This window comes from Nestor notabilis, unplaced genomic scaffold, assembly GCF_000696875.1.
Source record: "Nestor notabilis isolate BGI_N333 unplaced genomic scaffold, ASM69687v1 scaffold5943, whole genome shotgun sequence".
Classification (NCBI taxonomy): Eukaryota; Metazoa; Chordata; class Aves; order Psittaciformes; family Psittacidae; genus Nestor; species Nestor notabilis.
Genome location: NW_009923279.1, coordinates 276,497 through 299,448, shown reverse-complemented (window position 1 = coordinate 299,448; position 22,952 = coordinate 276,497). Strand labels below are relative to the sequence as shown.

Genomic DNA, 22,952 nt, shown 5'->3' with positions numbered 1-22,952 from the left:
ATTCTGTTAACATCAATTACCACCACTGGTCCGGTTGAGTTAGCTTTTAAAAAGAATTAAGGAAAAAAAAAAAAACAAAACCACAACATGTACTGAATTGCACCTTTTCATTTTAACAACGAAAAAAATAAACTGCTGGACGCTTCTAAGAAACTTTCCAGGAAACCAAGTTTGGCTTTGACACTAGGAAAGTTGTATTTCAATTGAAAGTAAAACTAATAATGTGTTCTCTGCACTCTCATCCATTAGAACTCACAGCTCATCAATCCAATGGAAAAGCCTACTTACGGTCATTACACTGGCTCCCAGAATATGAAGTCATGGAGCAATCACAGGTGAAGCCTTCCCATTGCTGATTACAGATGCCCTGATTTGCACAGGAATCTTCCTGGCAGGTAGTGCTCGGTCCTGGAGAAGGGATGACAAGAAAAGAGTGAAATAAAGCTGAGAGAATCATTTTAGTGAGGCCCACAAAAGCTCCAATTCATTGTTACCGTTATCAGGATCCTCATGCAGAAGAGAATAAACACTAACCAAACATTTTTCTATTCTTGGACATGCAAGAAACTCAGGTAAAAAGAGCACAAGGACAACTGTACACTCCACAACAAAACAGCAAACTAACACAGAGCAAGGAGTGAATATCAACGTATTCCCCCTTAGGCAGGCCCAACTTGCATGTTCAGTGCTTGCTCAAATAAATTTACTATAAAATAGGGTGTGATGCAAGGATAACAAACACTGCCAGGTTGTCATGCTTCCCTGGAAGTTTGATCCCATTGCAGAAATGAAGGCTAAGAAATGGGCCCAAGAACAACACTTCATCCTATCCAAAGATCCCTGGTATGTGGATTCAAACTAAACTTTAGAAGCCTCACAGCTTTGCTTTATAGGTTAAGAAAAAACAAACCAAACAACCTACAGACTCTAAACATGTCAATAAAGTCCTCAGAAGGGCATGACATTAGTCCATGACACCTCTCTATTCAGGACTTTATTCATTTCCATGGCCTTTGGGAGAAGCAAAGAAGGAAGTAGCCACTACTAACAGAACAGCCTTTCATTGTTCTCTGATTTGGAGCTAACAGTTGCTATCCTACTCACATAAGCCTTTCAAAGACACAACCCAAGCAACAGGCAAAAAAGTGATCTTCAGATCAGAGGGACTCTGAATGACAGCTAGTAGGTTATCCACAAGGAGGTAGCTGGATTCTGAATCACTTAAGAGCAGATGTGAAGCTGCAAGCCATAGAATATGAGTTTAGAAGTTAATTCCTGTGAAAGTATTTTATTTTCAGCATTCTAGACAAAGGTATGCTGCTCCTATTGTGGACTATTTCAAATAAAATGTACAGCTATAGTTAACATACCTACTATTCTATATCCTGTAACTGTTGGAAAAGAACAAACAAAATAAATAGAGTAGATAATAGAAGATCAGTAGGCTAGGCTAGCTGAGATCAGTTTGTTAACCACTTCCAGTCTAGGACAATACCATAAGAATAAAAAAACAACTGTTGTACCAGCATCTTACATCACATAATCATAACAGCAGTCCTCTGAAGCTCATCCTATCCTTCATCCTTACCTTTCCATCACATCAGCTCCACCATCTGCACTTTATAGATGAGGTAGGACACACCAAAGTGGAGACAGCATTTTCAAATGTTTTAACCCAAAATGAAACTCCTCAACCTCCACCTGAGACCACCCACAGTGGTTTCACTGAATCCCATAGTTACACAGTATCTTTGTTATTCAGATTGTGCATCTGGGCACTTCCACATTTACAAATGCACAATCTGAATATCAAAAATGCTTTGTAGAACTCACATCTAACTGGACGCCCCATGTCATGTCATGATCCTCCCAACAATTCAAGAACAGAGTCTTATAGCTTTGGTGCAGAGTTCCTGCTCTTCCAACTAGATCATCTTTCCTTGCTTCAAGAATAGAATGGGTGAATTTCAGTAGCTTTTTAGCTATCTGTGTTTCATTACATCTCTCCTGCAATGAGAAGGAACATGTGACTATGAGAGTTTTACCGAACATTAACAAAAACCTGAGCTTCTTCCACAATCTGTTATACTGTTAAAAAACAAAACAAAACAAAAACAAACAAAAAAACCAAACAAACAAAAAAAAAAAAACAACCAACCACAAAATCCCCAAAATCGCCAAACTTCTAGGAAGAAGCGTAAGTGCAGATAACAAAAGCAAGACAAACTTCCTGAAAGAGAATTCACCCACTCGAAAGAGATGGCAGCAGCAGCAGCAGCCCCAGCAAGAAAACTGTGTTACCATAGTGAAAGAAAGTTGAGCAGCGTTTTTCAACACTTTTCTCCTCCTCTTCACTTATTCTTCCCACCCACCTGATGCTTATTTGCAGCTGTATGAATCCCAGTGCTCTCCCCGGCACAGTGTGAAGTTAACAGATCACTTCAGAGATTACAACAGTGCTGACAGACTTCACAGTGTGGGCTAGTAGGCACATGTACGTACACACTTCCTTCTTTTACACTTACCCAAAAAACATGGATATACCTATATAGATACTTATGCATCTGGTTGGGGTCTGAGATTCAGTTCAGACTTACTCTAGTGCAGCAAAAAAAGAGATGAAATCTAACAATCTGCAATAGAATACTAGCTGTCATTTTGCCTAACATGTCTGTGTTATCTGAGGATAAGGAATAAGGAACCAATACATCACCTGTACCTTACTATTCCATTATCTAACCTCTGACCCAAAATATGAATGTCAATACTCCTAGAGGTATAAATAAGCTAGTTATATATATTAAAAAAACAAAACCAGAAATTATTTGTGACTCTACACAAACTTGCTACAGCATCAACTGTAAACACTATTACATAGAAGCAAAGCAGAAAAGCATTTTCAATGATACTTCCCCTCTCTTCCTACACTCTTCCAAGAGCACTTTAATCAGTAACTGGACTTGACAAGGGTCATCATCTAACATGCGTATCCTTTGTCTAGGTGTTCATGAGAAAGGGTCAGTACTCTAAAGGAATAAGACTGCATGAGGCCCAGTATCTGTGGCTTGAGGTGCTTGTAGTAAGAGAGTGTAGAGAGGCAAAGGACTTGAATTCATGACCAGTACTGTGGTGTCTGAATTGTATTTTACAGAACCTAACAGTGAAGATGGAAACAGTACTTTCAAAACAGCCAGAGGGGAAGGAAAATGGGGGGGGCGGGGGGAAGACCACCCAAAAACCCCACCACAAAAATGAGGAATTTTGAAAGCCTGACAACAGCAAAAGGAAGCTCAAAGCCTGATCTGCCATCCTTAGAGCCAGTTGTGACAGCACAACATAGATACTGGGTATTATGCTTTGCCTCACTCCTTAGTACTATGGGCCATTTGCATGTTAAAAGGATCTTTGTCTCTGAGAGTTCATCTACTCCTGCTGCTTAGAGTCATCATAATCCTCCATCTGTGGCAACAGAATTTTGTTCAGAGCAACTAACAGGAATGTCACAGGGGATTAGGATTTTGGATTAGAGAGCAAAGCGACAGAAGCACAGGAAGGCTTATAAAGCATGAAGATTGTGTTCCCATGCACATGCCCTTTAGTGCTAACAAACAAGGAAAGAGAAGACAACAAACAATTCATACATATAACAGTAGAATTGGTTCTAAATTACCAGTGCCATCAGACCTCAGGTCTATTTTTAATTTCATTCCTTTGGCAACACTTAAACAGCAGCCGAAGCATTTAAAAGCAAAGTTTCAGAACTAGTCTTCACTTGATAATCTGAGATATATCTGACAAATCATACTCGACTTTGAATTAATAAAATATGTGTGCTGATTTTAATTTTCTCCTTAAATTTCCAACACCGAGACAACACTTGCTATTCCCATTGACTGCATTTTCAAAGGCCTTATTGTTGTTGTCTGTAGCTGGGCTTGGCACATTGTCTTCTTCATGCCACATGCACAGTAGAAAGGGGGAGTGAATGAGCGCTAGATGCAGAATGAAAGTTCCCGATGCAGAAAAGCATCCCTACTAACAGAAGAGTGACTTGCTGTCTCCTCATGTACTAAGCCTAGCAACAGAGGCAGCTCCTTTGGAATATGAAATGGCAAAGCAGAATTCTTCAACAATGTCGATTTGTTCTTTATTTCCGCATCTCTAATTTCTACTGGAACACCTCGGTATCTAAGGACTTGCAAGGTCTAAGATATTGCTGGGTCTCCCTCCCTGGGATGGAGTCTAGTATTACACTTTTCCTTCAACTTGCCTCACTAAATATATGGTTTATTAGCCTTACCACTAAATATTTTAAGAAAATCATCTTAGAAGAGTACAGTAGCCAGATCTCCTATCCATATTCTGCTTGGAAAAATTACTTTGTCTCCCTAATTTTTTTCCTGGAACTTCAGCTGTATGGTAGGTTTCTCTTTGCCCTGAAATGAAAATATTTGAATTCTACTGCTGCGTGTTGCTAAAACTGCCATGTTTCATCCTGCAGGTGGGCGCCTTTCACTGGCAAGCGAAGTCACTCCTGCTGTGTCATTTAAAAGCTCTTTGCAGAGAATGGAACTTTAGGAATAAAAGACAGTATTGTTTTTATTATTCTTTCAAGTTACATGAGGAATCAGTTTATACAACAACTGCAGGATTATAACACAACTGCCTTGTGCTTTGATCCTAACTAGCAATAAGCATTAAGCTAAGTAAACCATTTGTGGTTCTACAAATAACACCTTCCTTCACACATCAAAAATTTACTACTATTGAAAGGAATCATCCATTTGTGTTGCCATTATTTTCTCAGTCAAATGAGGATCTGCAGCAGAAAAGGTTCAATGGCACCATGGATTCATTTTTACTCTCCATCTGCCTAGATGCTCCCATCTTTTTTCCTTGTACTTTCAAAGAGGTTAGGAAGAGACAGGAAAGCAATACACACAAGACATCTTTACTGTCTGTGTAGAATAAGGTGCTTCTTTTGTCGTATAGTTCCTAAATTGCAAATGCCATCAAAGCACTAAATAGCTCTACCACTGCCAGTCCCACATTATGATGGGCAATTTATACCTAGGATAAATCTACAGTCTACTTCTGTCAGCACTCTTCTTTTATAACCAGCAATTATTCATTTTTGGTTGGTTGGTTGGGTATTTTTTGTTTGTTTGTTTTTGGGGGAGGGAGAGGGGAGAGGTGGGTGTTTTTTTGATTGTTTGGGTTTGGTTTTTTTGGTTGGGTGGTTGCTTTGTTGGGTGGTTGTTGGTTTTTTGATTCAATGTGCAGGCCTAGTACAACTCAGAGAGGCACCAGGTCTTGGAAACCATATGCACTAGGCAGAATATAAATCTGTTCTAGGACTCACTCACTCCAGGACTCACTCGCTGTGCAGGTTATGGAGGAAATGAAGCTAATAGAGCTAAATTTTCCAATTTTAGAATAATTTTGATTTTTTTTTTCTGAGTAACGAGCAAAATTGAGACCGAGTATCATGGAACTATCACTGCACTTGGACAGACCATATGGACCTTTCACGCTGTAACTGTCAAATACCAACAGTAGCATGTTGACACCTACTCTGCACAAATATAAGAACCTATAGTCAAGGTTCAGTGCATGATTCAGAAAGTTAGATCCTGACTTTTGAGTCACAGCTGGTAGAAAGCAGAAATATCACAGAGTAACTTTAACTTAGCAAACCAGAACCTAAAAAACAAAAGGGATTTTCGAGGACTGCAAAGCCAGCTCTTTGAGCTCTCTCAATTCCAGATTTTGTTAGGAACTCACCATCCCTTTCATTGCCTTAAAAAGGTTAGACATCTGGCAAGTTCCATAACGTTACCCATCGTCAGAAATAACTCAAAACCCAGCATTCTGCAGTCCTCTGAAAATACAGCTGTTTATTCCAGTGCCTCAACAGAACCTGAACTCTTCATTCACCTGATGACAGTTAATGACGCAGAGTTCTGCTCCAAATATGTGGCTGGCCTAAAAATTTCAGGGACTGGGACTAATCAAAATAATAAATACGCAAGTCTTCTACAAAAAAAAAACAACAACCAAGCATTTACCTCAAGGTGACAGGAGAAGGTAATCAGCAGCAGTGCCAAACCACAGATCTAGAGGTGGTAAGGATTTTTTCCTCCTCCATGAAGCCTGACATATAGCTATCTTCATCCCTCTTTTCACCCTGCCACTCTCCCTCTCCAAGCAACCTCAAAGGTCTTGAGCAAAGTGCTCAAACACATACCCAAGCCAAATAAAACCCCAACTTTACAACTAAAAGTCAACTGCATAAAAGGGAGTATGCCTGGACCTGAGATGGGACAGGGAGATGCAAATGAAGTAGAGGAAGTAAACAGTATTCAGACACTCAGACACAGAAACTAATAGCAGAAAGGAAAAACTGAAAGGGCTGTATGTGAACAAGAAAAACACCATCAATTGGAAAAGCGTCCTTCCCCACTGCAAACGATAGCAGTACAGAAGTACCAGGCCTCATGGCCTGTTTTGAAACCTGTTTAGCAAAGGTTGGTTTCCTGAAAAGCCAATAATCCACATTATGCACTCAAGACAAACATTTCCCTTTAGGCTTCAATGTGATCAGGTGTCTCCATCTCAATGGCAAATATTCCTATAGGGCTAAACCTCTGAAAAAATATGAGCTTGAGCTGGAATAATCTTCACAGCTGTGACAAGCCTTTAAGTTCTGAGGAAAAATCAAAACAAAAAAATTTGTTTGTTCCAAGACCTCTTCATGTTGTATCCACTTCAGTGGCCATCAAAACATCAAGCAGGAACTTCTGGTCATGTATTCTGAATTCTGATGGACAAACAAGTGACCAGAGAGAACAACAGCAGCTGAGGCCAGAGACAAATGGTACTTGCTGATGTCTAATGCAAGTCCCAGATTTCCTGCTCCAGTTTGAATGGATGGTACAGAACACTTTAATCCTAAAGCTATTTACACTCCAGCTATTTACACCCTGGAGTACCCAGTGTACTCCAGGATGCTTTTTCTCCTCACATTGGTACCAGTCCACGTATCCTTCCTGTTCTTTCAAATCTCATCCTCTACCACTTTTGTTTACCTGCACTTCAGAAATCCCCTAGAGGCAGCACTTGATATTCTCTAAATCCCTAACCTCTGTAAGACAGAGTACTTCAACTTTTTACAGCTGGGAATAGGCCAGAGATGCCAACAAATGTGGATGAAGTCAGATGTTCCACACGCATAGAGCACAATGCATGATACTAACTTCTGTCTACCTCTAGGCTGTCAAATCTTTCAGATTCAATGTTTCATATACATCCAATGATTAGAATTATCTCAGGCTGTCAGTATCTTTATCTGTTGGGTAAGGAGGTGCCTCCTAATATGCTTCTGTCTATCAACAACTGCTAATGTAATTGTACCCTTAAGCCTTCCTTCACTACATGTCTCCTAAGAATTAGCCTTCATCATACTGGCGGAGTGCTGGAACGGGCTGCCCAACGGGGATGCTGGAACCTCCCTCTCTGGAGGCATTCAAAATCCACCTGGACGCGTTCCTTTGTAACCTGCTCTAGGTGGCCCTTCCTTGGGCGGGGGGGTGGACTAGATGATCTCTGAAGATCCCTTCCAACCCTAACAATTCTGTGATTCTGTGATACTGGTTTTCTGTCAGCACTCTTTACCTCATCATTTCTCTGTAATTCAAGTGGCATGTTCTCAATTACTATCTGGCCTCTCCTCCTTGAGCCATCTTCTTTGGTTTCTACCAATTCCACACATCACCCTACCCCTCCCCACCTTTCTGCTGAGGCTACTCTCAGGTCTCTTTAACAGCTTTCACTTGAGTAGCTTTTGTATTTTACCACGATCCACAAAGTCCTTTTGGCAACCTCAAAAATCATTGGTTGATCCTTTTCGACTTAGCAGGCAATAGTAATAATAGTTAGAATTTCACATGAGGATCAACATCATGAAAAAGTCCTATATGCTTTATAAAAAAATCAGAGACTATCCAGTAAGAGGTTCTAAAAAAGCCATCTGAGAGGTACAAAAATCAGCAGGTACAAAAGGATAGGCGTGACCACTCATGTGTTTGATCAATTAGGGCTTGTAAGATGCCATCTAACTACTAAGAAAATTTGTAGTTAACACATTCTTTGTTTTATTTTTTAACTGAAATTCCAGAAAGTTATTTCTGAGGGGGTTTATTTTTTTCAAAGTCTGAGTTAAAAAAATAGCTTTTATCTCCTGGTTTCACTCCTTAAGACGAGTGGTAAAAAATCCAAGTCCATTTTTCATTTTGTAAAGCTCTGAGGGCCTTCTATGTCTCTATACAACAGCAGTTACTTGCCTGAACAATCATTAGGCATTTCAGGAAATCAACTTGTGCTTTTATGGATAATTCAGAGACTGATACAGCCAAACCCCCAAGGTTAACAAAAACACTTCCATTGTTTGCCATGTCCTTCTTTAACCCAGACAGTCCCTCAGAGTGGCTGGGGTTTATCATTCTGTTCCTGTCTCAGAGGTGTGACTGCATCCAGTAAAAGGCACCAAGTGTTACATAAAAGCATCTTTTAGTTCAAATCAGTAACGGGGAAGAACAACCTTCTCTACCTTGCAGGTCAGCTTTGGTCAACTCAACTTTGTTAGCAAAAAATAAAAAACAAAACAAAAAAAGCAAAAAATAATAAACATCAGGTTAGTATAAAGGCAGATAAACCAGGGTCACATCACTTCAAACAAATTAAAGGAATTGGTATAACCACCACAGCCAATGTGCATAATCATTACATGGAGGAATGACAACATAAGCAACAAGGACACAGAGAAACATGGCTACCTTAACCCAATCAAGCAACAGATAACAAAACCACAGATGAGAGAGTAAATGCATTTCATTCACACACACACACACACACACACACACACACACAAGGTCACAGAATTTACAGATAACAGAGAAGGAAAAAAATAGCACATTCATAAGACTCATCTTTCAGCATAATTTAAGAGAGATTTTATCTCATTTGAGAAATACTTAGAATCCATTTAAGTAAAAAAATCTATTTGACTTTCAGTACATTAGTCAATAATTATTTTATTTTGGTTTTACTTCCAGGCTCTGGATCTGAGCTTAAATCTTCTGTTTCTCATAACAACACAGATTGCCCTGGCTTTTAGTCCAAAGTGGATTTATTGCCACAAAACTATAAGGGACTAATAACTCTGGAAGATGACAACCTCAGTTTATCCCAAGAACTGAACTTGACACTGGATGCAAAGTGACAGTAAAACCTTGCCCCCTCATAAGCTGTTGCCTGCTCATGGATTTCAACACATCCTTAGTAAGACTTGCATCAACAGGCAAAGAGACAGCTCAGGCTTTGGACCCAGACAATCTTCATCAGTCTCATTAGAGCAATCAACAAAAATGACAGTAGTAAAAACTCATTCTTTTACCTAGGTGGGAATAATCTTGTTATCTGCAGCCAAATCATAGCCCACATGGCAAAAAAGAATCATAAATCTACCACGTCTGACTGACTAAAGATCCAAGCACGCTTTCTGAAAAAGCAGAGCATAAAAAAGCAAACCAAAACAATATCACTGATGCTCTTTCATTCTTTCATTTAGGCATGGGGTTCTTTTTATTTTTAAATGGACTCCAGTTCACAAGGAAGCCACATAGATTTTTGATGTGTTATACCTTGATTCTAAGTTTTCTCTTTCAGCATGGAAAAAACAGAGGACAAAGATGGGAGTACAGGCAGCAGCTCCTGAATCCCTTGCTACTGAAGGTTACAAATCTCTATCATACAGCACAATGGGAACAACAAAACACCAAATCACTGACCCCATCGCTCAAACGATGGGTATTTGAGAAATGCATACTCACCTTTATAACCTTCTGCTCTTAAAAAGTTCCAATATCACAGATGATATTGAAGACAAAGTGATAGCTCTCCCTTTCTGCCATTGTCTCCTTTTACATTTGAATCCAATAAATTAGAACTGGCATGTCCAACCCTAACTATTCTATGATTCTATGATTCTATGTACAGATGCCATTTCCTGCGATTCCTACAAATCTTAACATTTTGAATCTTTGCTATTGTTTTACAGCTCACAAATGACTCAAGATGGCAATTATCTTCCCTTTTCAGCTAGTCAGATTTTTCTTCCCACTTCTCAAACTGCTCTACCACCATAAAGCCATAAAATCCCCAGAGTTCTCTAAACACAATGAAAAAGAAAGGGAGGAGGAGTGGAAAGAGGAGGAGAATGCATTTCTTCATGCATCTTCTTTGACACATATTCTAACAAAGTAATTTCTGTGTAACAAACTAGTACTTTCCGGAGCTGCCCAAGTCCTCATCATCTTTGTAGCTGAGCTGGAGCAAACCTTATATTTGTTGTTCCATAACTCCAGTAGCAATGTGACAACAGAGTACAAAAGCCTAAAGAACAGGCGAGCTGTCAGACTATCACTGAGTAAATTAACTCTCCTCTCCCCTATGGACAACCTTTGATTCTACTGAGAAAGTGAAGTATTGCCAGATTTGAAGTTTCACTACTGAGCAGATGAAGGGTGTCATCTTTTCTGACATTACCCTGCTGTGAGATTTTAAGCATGAGATTAAATTTTCTTTTTTTCTACATACTGCTTAGTATGCAAAATGAGTTTCCGATTATCCAGCCTGTGTCATTCATGCTTTTCATGCACCAGTGAATTCCAAAGGTTAACTATACTATTTCATGGAAAGTAGCACAAGATTATGATTTTACTGCAGGATCTGGAAGAAGATTTAGTTAGGACAAAAAAAGTCCCAAAACATCTGGAACAGTGTCAGCCAGTTTAATAATAGTCACTCTCCTTTGTGGTAAGCTATTATCAGTGGAAGAGGTGAGGAAAAGGGAAGAGGAGAAGCTGCTGCCACGTCTCTAAAGCATATAGAAAACTGTGTTGTAGAAGAAATGTAATGTTCTTTAGCCACTGCTGTTAGGTTTGTTTGGCTGGTGGCAAGATGGGGTGAATGTATTTAGAACATGCAGCTGAATTTCAGATAGCTCTAGTGCCCATGGTAAGCAACATAAGGATGTCCAAATAAAGGAAACAAAAACACAGAAGTACAAATGGAAAATTAATAAAGAGGTGAAAAAACACCCCAGATGGAGGAAGTACTCAATATTTAGGGCAACATCTTTGACTGCCACAAAAGGTTGGACATCTGCCAAAATAGGTGGCAGACTTGCCTGCAAACTTCCAGTAGAAGTGGGCCCCCATGTCAAAGTCCTTTCTGAGAATTGACTGTCTCTTCAGAGCATTCAGTAGACTGACCACTTGTGTCAAGACACAAAGACACAAGGACCATTTAAGTCTTAACCGCTTCCCTCCTTTTCTGCCTTTTCTTTCAGGCCCTCTCACCAAACCATTTTTTGGGTGGTGGTAGGGGGAAAGCCCTACCCTTTTTATCTTAAGGCATGAGAGTTAGAAATACTCTGTGAAAAATAAGTAAATGTATTTGTTTAATGTCATTATCATGAACCTCATGGTTCTCATAGTTGCTTGTAGCACATCAACCTAGAACAAATTTCACACACCAGACAGACAGAAGATTTCTGGCTTTCTCTAATACCTTCCAGGGAAACAAAAGCTGCCACTTCAGATATGAGCAGACCTTCAAGTCAACAAAGAACTGCCTGTTGTCCCCAAAACCTCAGAAATACAGCAATAAAAATACATCAGACCACTGCACACAAAAAAGAAGGGGTGTGTGGTGTGGAGCTTTAACTCCATGGGCTCATTTGACATTTCAGACACTCTTGGGTTCTATTCTTCCAGATAATGACCCACAAAAGTCTTCACCAAAAGCAACAGACCTACAGGATGCACCAAAACAGAAAACAGGTCAGTGTGGCAGCTATCATCCTGTCCAGCACACTGGTTAGTCTAATGATGGGTCATCTGAAGGAGAAGAGCTAGTAGAGAACATGCAGGCTACACAGCCAACAGATTAAGCTAATTTTAAACAGAAGAATTACCAGAAATCTCTAATGTTAAAGAAGAACTTTCAGTGTAACGAGGATAATCAGAAAAGACATTTTCAAAAAAAGCCAAGTGCAATTTTTCTCTCCTTGAACTTTGTGAATAAAACAGAAAAGGTGCAATTTTGGCATTTTGGCTGTGTCACAAATGGGCAAAGGCACAGGTTCTGCTACACTATGCTCAGTCCCACAATGAACAATGTGGTTAACAGACCCAATTAAATACATCAGAAAGACAGAAAAAAAAAGAACAGCCTACAAGTGTGCACCACTTATCAATCCTGTGAAACTGGAATCGACATTGAGTGATCTCCTGTGACAGGACACAAAATTCTTGCAAACCAGAGTACCATTGTGGCAGTGTGGAAGAAGGGCTAAGGCACAGGAGCTCCCACCCAACCAGAACACTGGGAAACAAGGAATATAATGTAAGGATATAACTGGACTGCCAATTTGGTGTTTCATTAATACTCAAAGACGGCTTTAAGATAATACTTTCAATCCTAAGAATGAACAGTCTTGACAAGCGGCAAGGCTTCAGCATAATTAACCTGTAATCTTGACATGGTAGGAAAATATCATCAAGGAGTAATTTCACCTTGCGAAGTCCCGTCTTGAAGGATCAGTTTAGGGGACACATCTTCTTAGCAAACATGCATGCCCAACAACTTTACAGAGAAAACTATCGTCCTCTAGTGACCGGTAGCCAACACAGCAGACTGGTATTCAGTGGAGCTAGACATAATGGTGATTTTCGCTTCAATTCACAAGGCCAGCAAAGCCTGGTGTGTCTGTATGGCAAGCGTACCAAGTACTTTGGGAATTGATGCCATATGCATAAAACTGAGTCAGTGCTGCTGATGTCAATATTCTTTTGATTAATGGGAACTTAGCAAGAACAATGAACTATTTAAAGAAGCTTCAAGACATGAGTACCACTGACGTGTTTCAAAAAGTTACTCATCCTATTTGTTTCCAAACTGGCTTAAAAAGAGAAACTACAGAAGAGAAAGCTTTTCCAGACAGCAGAGAGAATACCCCAGTGCTTTCACTGGAGGCCCTCCTCCTCAAAAAGCAACTTCTGTTTTGGTACAGTCTTGACCATTCAGTTCCTTCTACCTTCCATTTCTCCTGCCTCTTACTTGGTCTTCAAAATACTTACTTCCAAGGATCCCCAGAAAGGGTCTCTGAAGAACAAGTGAATTGTAGGCTCAGAACTTCTTTCAAAGTATTTTAAGGGTACTGTAACATTAATAAAACATTCTGACAAAAGTACTAGTAAGTAGTAGCTCATCCTAGTACCGTCCTTTCCACTACTGGAGGTACCACTTCACAGAGACAAGTATGCAAGAGACTCTTGCCACTCTAAGCCACTCACAGAAGCTCAGTATCCTTTAGCTGCATTTGGAAAATGTAAGCGCACTGAAGGAAGTCATAGTGAAAGCAAACTAGTGAAATGGACAGTAAGGTGGACAAGCAGATGCACAGGGAGCAGCAGTAAAGTAAGAGTGGGGGTTCTTGAAGAGAACTTCTCTGAAATCAAGTATACCTTCGCATCCACGCTCAATCTGCCCACTGCGGTGCAGAGCGTCATTGATTAGATCAGGCAGACGCCCATTCAAGTCCACAGAAGCTAGACAGCCCTGAAATCCATCACGTGATGCCACTAGCTTCGGGAGGTTGCTATACATGCCTTGAGCTAGGCCAGCAATGTAGAGGTCACCTAGAGGAAAAGGGGTAAACATACAAGGAGGACGTTACATACCTTTTAGTGTAGATTTTCCCCACACCCAACATGAATATAGCAAGCTGAACACATGCTCAGAAAAAGTCAAAAGCAGGGAAATATATTGTTCACAAAGTCATTTCTGACTCTTCTACTACTACAAAAAAAAACACAACAAAGCAACATAAAGACAATAAAACCTCACAAAACAAACAAACAAAAAAAAAAAAACCCCAAACCAAACATATGAAACAGAACTAGCAAAAAGAATCCTAACTAGGAAAAATTGTAGCATGACAATTTCTGATAAAGCAAGATATGACAAACTATTCTGCTACAAGAAGTTGCAGAGAAAAAAGAAAAATGAATGTGAAATCCAAAATTGGCAAATTCCAGATTTACTGTTCTGTAATGCACAGTTCCTGCAAGCTTTCTCTTCTTTACTAGTTGAGCCCCACAAGAATAAAAGGAGAGACTGTCAGTCATGTATAATTTACCTTTAAGATCCAGATTTTTGGCACCATTGATAACCTGAGTGACCATCTTGGTGTCTACCTTTAGGCTGTGTGTGTTACTGTTATCTCTGGTGATGACGACGTTGTGCCATTGGTTGTCATTAAGAGGACGATCGCTATTGCCTTTGATAACATTAGGTCCATTTCCAAGGTCAAACACATAGTGTATATATCTGTAAACATACCAAGAACTAGTTAAAACTGTGTAAGAACTCTAGTGCTACTGACCCTTATTCTAACCAGAGTTGATAAATCAACTTATGAGTCATGAAGGGAAGTATCTCTGGGTTAGAATGTTCTAGTAAGCCAAAACATCAGGCACCGACTTGAAAAGGTATTAGCTGTTTCCCTGCCACCAAGAAAGTATAAGGAGTATTTTCAGATGGCAACATTTGGATGAAATTAGACCCTAACCATAAGGCTTTCCTCTTTTTTTTTTCCCCAAAGTTCTCACAGATGCACGAAAACCCTGTCTGTGCGTATAATGATTTTTTAAAACTGGAAATACCAATGAATGTACTGAAGAGCGACACTGGATACGCTTCTTTGGGGCATATATTCCCCAGATTCATTCTGAGTTTTGAATAACTCTCTTAAGAAGATAATAGGGAAACTCACTCAATATATTGTAGCAAAATTCACATGACATCCTAGACTTACTCAAACAGCTGGAAAACAATTAACAAAGCTTTCAGCAAAAAATAAAGACCTTAACAAAGACTGAAGTCATGGGAGTGTTAGCCTGGATTATTTACAGTTCTAACACAGAAATCCATCTGGGGATAGAAGAGATATAGTCTACTTAGGAAAAAAGACAACAAAATTCAGCTCTCAACAAAGCACCAGGAGCTCGTGATTCTTGCTTTTTTGTTACTCAATGTCCCACTTACAGAAATACGTGGAAAGTTAAAAATGAAACAGATTAAACTATGATTCAGTTATGCTAAAATAAGCAGGACTAGTAAACTGTATTTGTGGAGACCATGCCTACTCTGACTAGATGAGTATAAAGGATCAAAATTTGTTCAGCTAACAAAGGATTTATTTTATTTTTTTTTTTTAGATAAGCTATTAGTCTTGTGAAAAGAATATAGCAGCTCAAAAGCTGGCTGAGCTTGCTTTTTCCTCAAGCATCACCAGCAGAAAACCAAAGAGCAGCCCACATGCTCTTTTTTTTTCTTTAGTAGAAATACGAGTCTCTTACAAGAAGGGGGGGAAAAAAAGTGGGAAGAGAGAGCCCTCAGCACATTTCCTCCTCCTCTGTGCTATTCTCCAAGGTTAACAGGACAAAACATTAGCCTAATTAGACCAAAAGGACTTAAAACATGAATGCTTCATACTGCAAAAGTGTCTTTACCTCAGTGACAGGGGGAAGTCAGTGATAAAACCAGGAGTGTTAAGCTTCAGTGTTTATTTCTAAGTACTTTGTCATACTCAACGTTGTCTCAGTTTGCTGAGGTGTATGAGGTGAGCCTCTCCTTGTGCAAACATTTTAAGCTTACCTGTAAGTAAGTTTATCTATAAATAAGCCAGTAGAACATAGCAGAAAGTCACTTACCCCTTGACTAGTTCAACTGCGATAAAGTCATTGCCATCACCACTGTTAAAAAGGATGAAACCATCAGCTGATGTGGTCTTGAACTGAAAGAAGAGGTGCATGGATGTATAAGCCTGCAAGGTGGCCAAGCTCAGGTAGCTGCTCTTAGTCTTGAACGTCACAGGGTCAGCTATGATGTTGCGGAGACCAAAGCGTGCCTTCAGCTCACAGTAGTCAATGTCACCATTCTTGCACAGGTCAATATAGAGCATCCCATTGAACATGAGGCTCTGGAGGTGGCCGATGAAGCTGGAGGGGATAACAGAGATGTACCGTTTCTCTGTCATGATCCCTGTCTCGATGTTGTGGAACTCCAAGCGGGTGTGATCACCAACCATCGTGCCTGAAGGACAGAAACAAGGAGGAACATGCAGAAAGCCCAGGGATCATTAACAGGTTATATGAAGCCCTTCACCCTTCAGTTTCCAGACTAATAGCAGAACTAACTTAACCCTGTCTGATCACAGTTCAGCAGCTTGCATGAGAACGTGTAGATGCTCAGTGAAGAGGCTTGAGTCTAGCAGTTGCCAAAACATGACAGAAGAGAGAAGACAGGACTAAAGGGCCTTGGGCAACAAGCTCTGTATTTTTCCCCGTGTTTCACAGACCTTCTTGTTTCTGAAGATGACTAGGTCTCTCCCTTAAAGCCTACAGTGACCTATTTGATCCAAGAGTCCATCTGCTAAATAGCTCAGACAGTTCTGAAATATCACCTTGAAGTGCACTTCCTGAAAACACTCAATAAACATAGATTAATATAAAAAGAGCAGAACAGAAGTGAGAACATTTATGAATCTACTAATATTTATTCTGTTGTTGTCTCCTCGTGCCTGATGTTATTTCTCTTGTTTTAAGAGCATGGCAGGAAGGAAAAACACAAGAATGTAACAGGCAAAAAGCCTTCCAAATACTCAAATCATCAACCTACCACTTGGGCTATTTGTCACATTGTGATGGATTTTAACCCCTCAATTAAAATATTCAAGCTATTCAGTATACCAAATATGTCAGACTACTCTTGAAGCATATTTAAAATGCTTTGGCTTGCTAGCATTAGTCCAGACACAAACCCACACAGACAGATGAAATACAACCGAAGACTAGTTTGAATACAGAGACAAGTTGGGCAACATCAGAATGAAAACCATTACAAAAATCCTTATTTTAGTCATCTGTAGCTCTTCATTAAGATAGCTTTAAGTATTTGGTCACACAAGCAAGTGTCCTTTCTACACAGGCCTTGTGCCATTCAGCATACAACAGGAATAATATCAAATTAATGAGCTACTCAACATTTGTTTTCTCACCATTCAATGTACAAGCATCATTCAAAATCTGCCACAAATCTGCTGTTCTTTTTTCTTCATGAAATTTTCTGCAGTGTTGTATTACTTGGTGAGGTGCTGGCTGCAGGGTGGCTGTGGGGTTGCCCCTGTGCCGGACACAGCCAGATCCAGCCAGCTCCAACCGCCCCACCGCAGGGCACGGCTGAGCCCCTCAGCTGAGATGGTGGGGCCTCAGAAAGTGCGTTTGTTTAAGAAAGGACAGAGAACACTGCCTGTGAATGAGGAACAATGGGGAAAACAAAAAACTAAACACACACACACCACAACAAAACAAACAACTAAAACCCCTGCAAACACCAGGTCAGAAAAGGATGAAGGGGAAGATGTGCTCCAGGCATCAGAGTGGAAAGTCTCCAGCAGCCCATGGAGAAGACCACAGTGGAACATACGCTGCAACCCGAGGAGGGGCCCCATGCAGGTGGTATTTTCCATAAAGAACTGCGGTCCATGGAGAGCCCACCCTGAAGCAGGTTTTCCTGACAGTCTGTGGAGAGGACCCATGCTGGAGCACTTCATGGGCTGCTGCCAATGGGAAGGACCCACACTGGAGCAGGTGAAAAGTGTAAGGAGGAAGGAGCGGTAGACAGGAACTATTACAGACTGACCACAGCCACCATCCCCCTGCACCACTTGGTAAGGGGTAGGTGTAAGGGTCAGGGATGAAGGAGAAAACCTGAGAAAAAGAGGAAGTGGGGAAAGGTGGTTTACTTTTTTCTCTTTGTTTCTCAACTCTATTTTTAATTGGCAAGAAATTAATTTTCCCTAAGTCAAGTCTGCTTTGTCCACAACAGCAATTGGTAAGCAATTTCCCTATCTTTATCTCGAACAATCAGCCCTCTCATCCATTTTTCTCCCCTGTCCTCTTGAGGAGAGGGAGTGAGAGAGCAGCTTGGTGGGTGTCTGGCAACCAGCCACAGTCAACCCACAAGTTCAGCAGCACAGCGTGCAAATTATCCTCAAACATGACCTTCATATTCTACCACTTCTGCAAGATTAAGGAATATTACTCTTAATTTTATATACACAAAGCTGAGGAACAGAAAGATCAACATATAAATAGTTTGGGATCTCAAAAAAAGAAACATTTGGCATCCAATTTAGTGGAATGTTTAACAGCTTCAGAGGACTCACTGATTTTGAGGCTCAGCACTTCTAGAAATAAGACCCACAATCCCAATAAGTACCTCCCAAGAGGATAAGTACAATTACTGATCAACTGTGAAAGAACTGACTTCAAGTGACTTATTTAAGATAGAGAAGTCAGATCCTCTGGGCTGTATTCATATGCCTTACATAGAGGTCCCCTTCCTCTTTTTTACCATGCTGTGTCTATTAAAAGGGGATCTTAAAAACACGTTATTCCTAACTCACCTCTCATGATCACATACTAAGTGCAATTTTTCAGTTTATGCTTTGTCCAAATATGATCAAATTTTTGCAAAGGCAGCAAAACCAAGCACACTTGTTATCAGAAAATATTTTCAAGTATCTATTCAAAATACAAAAATATTACACACAACAACTAATTTTTTCACTTATTCCCTATTTTAGCAGTGCATAATTGTCTTTAAGTTTAGATCCAAAGACCATAGACATGAAAAGCTTCAACCCAAGCAAATACAGCTGGACAAACTTAGAAGTAGCTGAAAAGAGTCACATATTTCTGACTATTCAGAAATTCAGGTGTCAGTATCTATGCAAGTGTTTATAAAGCCTAAACCAGTTCTTTACCAGAAATAATATTTTACTTTGAAAAATGTCAGATCACAGGAGCAGAAACTGTGTATGGGCAAGTTTGTTTAGACAAACTTCCATTGCTGTGATTGTTTGGGGCTATTTCAGTTTTCGTGTTATCAAATGACATTTTCTGACTTTTCCAAACCATGTTGTATTTCCTTAAATTAAAATTAAAAACAAAACAAAACAAAAAACCAAAAAAACCCGAACTTAAAATTCCTCCTTCACTTCAAAAGATTAGAAAAATAAAATTTAGGGATTTTGAGGACTAAAACTAAGAAAGCTCTTCTCCTTAGCTCTTCTACTTTTAGATAAATTCAAAGAAGTTGTTGTCAGACTTGGAGAAAAAAGCCAGGCCTTTGAAATCTGGAGTACACTACAATGGGGAACACAAAATTTAGGGGGCACTAGAAATGGAGTGCAGAAAGTTGGAAGAAGTGAACCCAGAATTTTAGAAAAGGTGAAAAATGAGAAAACCAGGACAAGCTTATGTAAAATAGGACAGTGATATCAGTGGCAGTGCAGAAATTTAGGACTAGTTCAGTGAGAAGCTGAAAAGGACATGACAATACAAGACCAGAATCAGTACAGATATACATTCTCCTAAGAAATCATGGAGAGAAATCAAGTATTTTCTGATCTCATTAGCTGTCAGCCCCACTTGCAGAATTCACCTCTAATTTCTCCACTGTGTTTTCTATAGAGTATTGTAACTACTACAGTAATCAGCAGCTCTTTAGTTCAAGTGGTAGCAGGCAAAAAATTCCAGCCTCCACAGCAGTCTTTGGGTGCTAGCGAGATGTTGTGGGGAGGAACATGGCTGCTATATTTGTGTGTCATTTATCACTGAAGTTCTGAGGTGGGGAGAATGTGGCAGGAGGGTTTTGTGATTAAGCAGCAAAATGCTGTCCAGAGGAACTGGATTCTGCCTCTTCCTTAGATGTCCTGCAGGAAGCCAAGCCAGTCACTTCATTAAAAATTTTTCATAGGTGGTCATTAATTGTCTAGACCTAATTCTCCAAGAAGCAGGGTTGATCTAATTTACAGGATCCAATTTATAGACACTCTGAATATTTGTGCATGCAAATGACTTAAAAGCCATGCCAAATTGGTACGAAATACATCCAACTTTAATCTGGTGCCTTGCTTCTGAACCCATAAAATGCGAAAAAGATGCCTATTCACTTCATATAACACAGACATGGGAATAAATCCAGCTACAGCTTCTCAGTTCTGTATAAACATATTGATGAGTAGCACACAACACACATAGACAAATAAAACAAAAAGAATAAAAAAAGAAACCACCAAAACACCCCACCCCCAAAAACCCCGCAAAACAACAACAACAACAGCAACCTAACAGCTTCATATTTAAAGCAAAATGTAGCTGCCATGCATTGTTCTAAACAAGCAGTAAGAAAGAAGGTGGCAGGCAAATAGGCTGTTATTTTTACAGAGGGCCCAATTTAGACTTCTGATCTATGACTAAGACAGAAAGAATCCTGTGGAAAAATCTATGTGACCACATCTTTGAAGACTATGTCATCTACCCAAGGAAGCAAGATGCAGATTGCACAGAAAGTCTTAACTGGCTTTTCTGATTTTTGACTTTTCCATGATTACATTCTTGTAACAAGTATTTTTAGCTGTAATGCATCTTTAATTATGTAATTCACATACATGTACATATGCACATCCTATTTTAGTGTAGGACTGTATCATTATTATTTATAAACTCAGTTTCATGAAAACGAATTCAAAACCAGATGGCTTCAAGGGGATTGACTTGGTAATGCAAAGAGTGCCACCTCATGGTGATTGCTAAAAAAGCGCATCCAAAAGAACTGTTCTCAAATGCAGAAGTAAGCAGCATGAAGCGTTTACCAGCATTTTTCACTAATTCATAAAGTTCCCTCTTAAATAAAATTTACACAATAGGATATAGTATTCTGGCACTCCCTATGGCAACCATTCCTTTCAGTTTTGCCTTCTGAGAAGCTACTCAGAAGAGAGAATGTCAGCATTTGGCAAAACAGCATGGGTCACAACTAAATGAACATACCCGTATCAGCGTGGCATCCAGGGTTACTCTTTGTGATTCTATTATCACCCTTCAGATTGCTCATGTTTTCTTTAAAAATTCAGTTCCTACAGTTATATACAGCTATGAGAACTATAGACCTTCAGAAAAAGAAAAATAAGTTCCTGGCTCTTGCAGCTGTGGGGAAATGGACCAGAAAAAGTATCACCTCTAAAATTTTGAAATTAAAAAGAGACTAGTCTGAAGTACCTTGATCATTTCAAAGCAAATCTCATAACTTGGGAGACACCAGCTTTCCTGAGTGACTGATCTTTTCTTCACCCCTTCAACTACATTTCTCTACAGAAGGAAGCAGGAGCTCAAAAAGCTATTCCAAAAAAAAAAAAAACAAAAAAAACAAAAAAAAACCCCAAACCCAAACCTAAAAACAAGGACTGACACATTCCATACAAGTCAGAGGCCTCCCTAACTCCTAAAACAAAGTTGGGAACAAACTGCTCTATTTGATACGATTTTTCTTCTCTATGGCTCTGAGTCATGAATTTGGGAAGAAAAAAACCAAACAAACAAAAAACAAAAACACAAACACACACACACACCCCCTCCAAAAAGTAAAAACCACCCCACAACACACCAGCTTGAGAAATCCATATTCTCTAACACATCTACCAAATGCTGGTTCACCATGAAGGAAAAGTTGGTGCAGAGGAATGGTTTAGAGAGCCTTGGTTTTGTTCCACAGCACTGAAAGCAACACAGTTGCAGCTCAAGAGCAAGGTATACTTACAGCATACACCAGAAGTCTGGCACAAGAGAGAGTGCTGCTTAGCAACTCTGCATTCTTGGGAATATGCAAGCTCCTCTGTCCCCTAATCCCATATTTCCCTGCATTTTTAAGTTGTCACAGAGATTTCAGGTGCTGGCTAAGAGCTACTAGTCTCTCAGAATTGAACATTAGTTTTCAACATAGTAACACTAAATATACAAGAAGTAGAGGAAGAAAAGGAGGGGGAAGGAGAAATACACACAAGAACGGGAAGAATGGTCTTAACAGCAGAGAAGAGACTGGGAAGAGAGATACAAAAGTAACAACCAAAAAATACATCACACTTACCCTCAGCGACATCATCATCCACCATCAGCTTGAGGCTCTTTCCTCGCCGAACTACCCGGACAGTGTGCCACTCATTGTCATTGAGTTTCTGCCCAGCATAAAGAGTTTCAGGTCCCTTGCCTGGGGATGGTGACAGGTATGACAGTTAAAGCCAGACCCCCAATTAGTTTAGTATTTACTCAATGGGAAAAATCACCAAAATCAACCTGGTGTGCTATAGTCTAGCAGATTATGCAGGTGTACATGTAACCAACCCTCACACCTACATCTTCCCAGCCCAGAGGTAGTCAGGGTCACAAATCCTTCCACTCTGTAAAGTGCTTTCCTCCATAGACTCCAGAGGTCACACTCATTTAAAACAAGGGTAGAAATCTCTCTTGTGCTATGGTACTCATTTCCAAACATCCATCGTACAGGCCACTGCAGTACTAGAAAAACAAGCTGGTGACTGAAATGTCTCTAGAGTGGAGGCACTACAGAACGATTTTGCTCTCCTATAAATCCAGGTTTACAACAGCCCCAGGGTGCTTGGGGTTCTTTTCAAAGTTAATCATATTGCTGCCTCAACACTCAGGTATCAAACACCAGGCTGGTTTCAGTCTTTCAGTCTCAAAAAAACCAAACCAAACCAAAAAAATATCCCATCCAAAACCAAAACAACAAAACAAACACCTCCCCCTCCCATAAATCCTCACCCAAAAAAAACAGTAATTCAAAAAAAAAAAAACCAAAAAAACAACCGAATTTAAACCACAGAAAAGATAACCACTCACCAACCTGGCTGATTGCTCTAAGGTTCTTTGGCAAAGCAGCCTGGCTTACCACTGACTTAC

General features: G+C 39.9%; 1 protein-coding gene across 1 annotated transcript in view; it reads right to left on the bottom strand.

The window, feature by feature from the left end:
- Positions 1 to 288: 288 nt before the first annotated feature.
- LOC104403806 (neurexin-3) overlaps positions 289 to 22,952 on the bottom strand; it is a gene marked incomplete at its 3' end in the record, with an annotated part of 198,187 nt that continues 175,523 nt past the window's right edge. The window contains exons 8-13 of the mRNA XM_010012057.1: positions 22,120 to 22,239; positions 15,840 to 16,221; positions 14,264 to 14,454; positions 13,590 to 13,763; positions 8,609 to 8,635; positions 289 to 408 (exon numbers count right to left, since the gene is read on the bottom strand). Of these exons, the coding sequence (XP_010010359.1) occupies positions 289 to 408; positions 8,609 to 8,635; positions 13,590 to 13,763; positions 14,264 to 14,454; positions 15,840 to 16,221; positions 22,120 to 22,239 (1,014 nt within the window). The remainder of the gene's footprint in view (positions 409 to 8,608; positions 8,636 to 13,589; positions 13,764 to 14,263; positions 14,455 to 15,839; positions 16,222 to 22,119; positions 22,240 to 22,952) is intronic.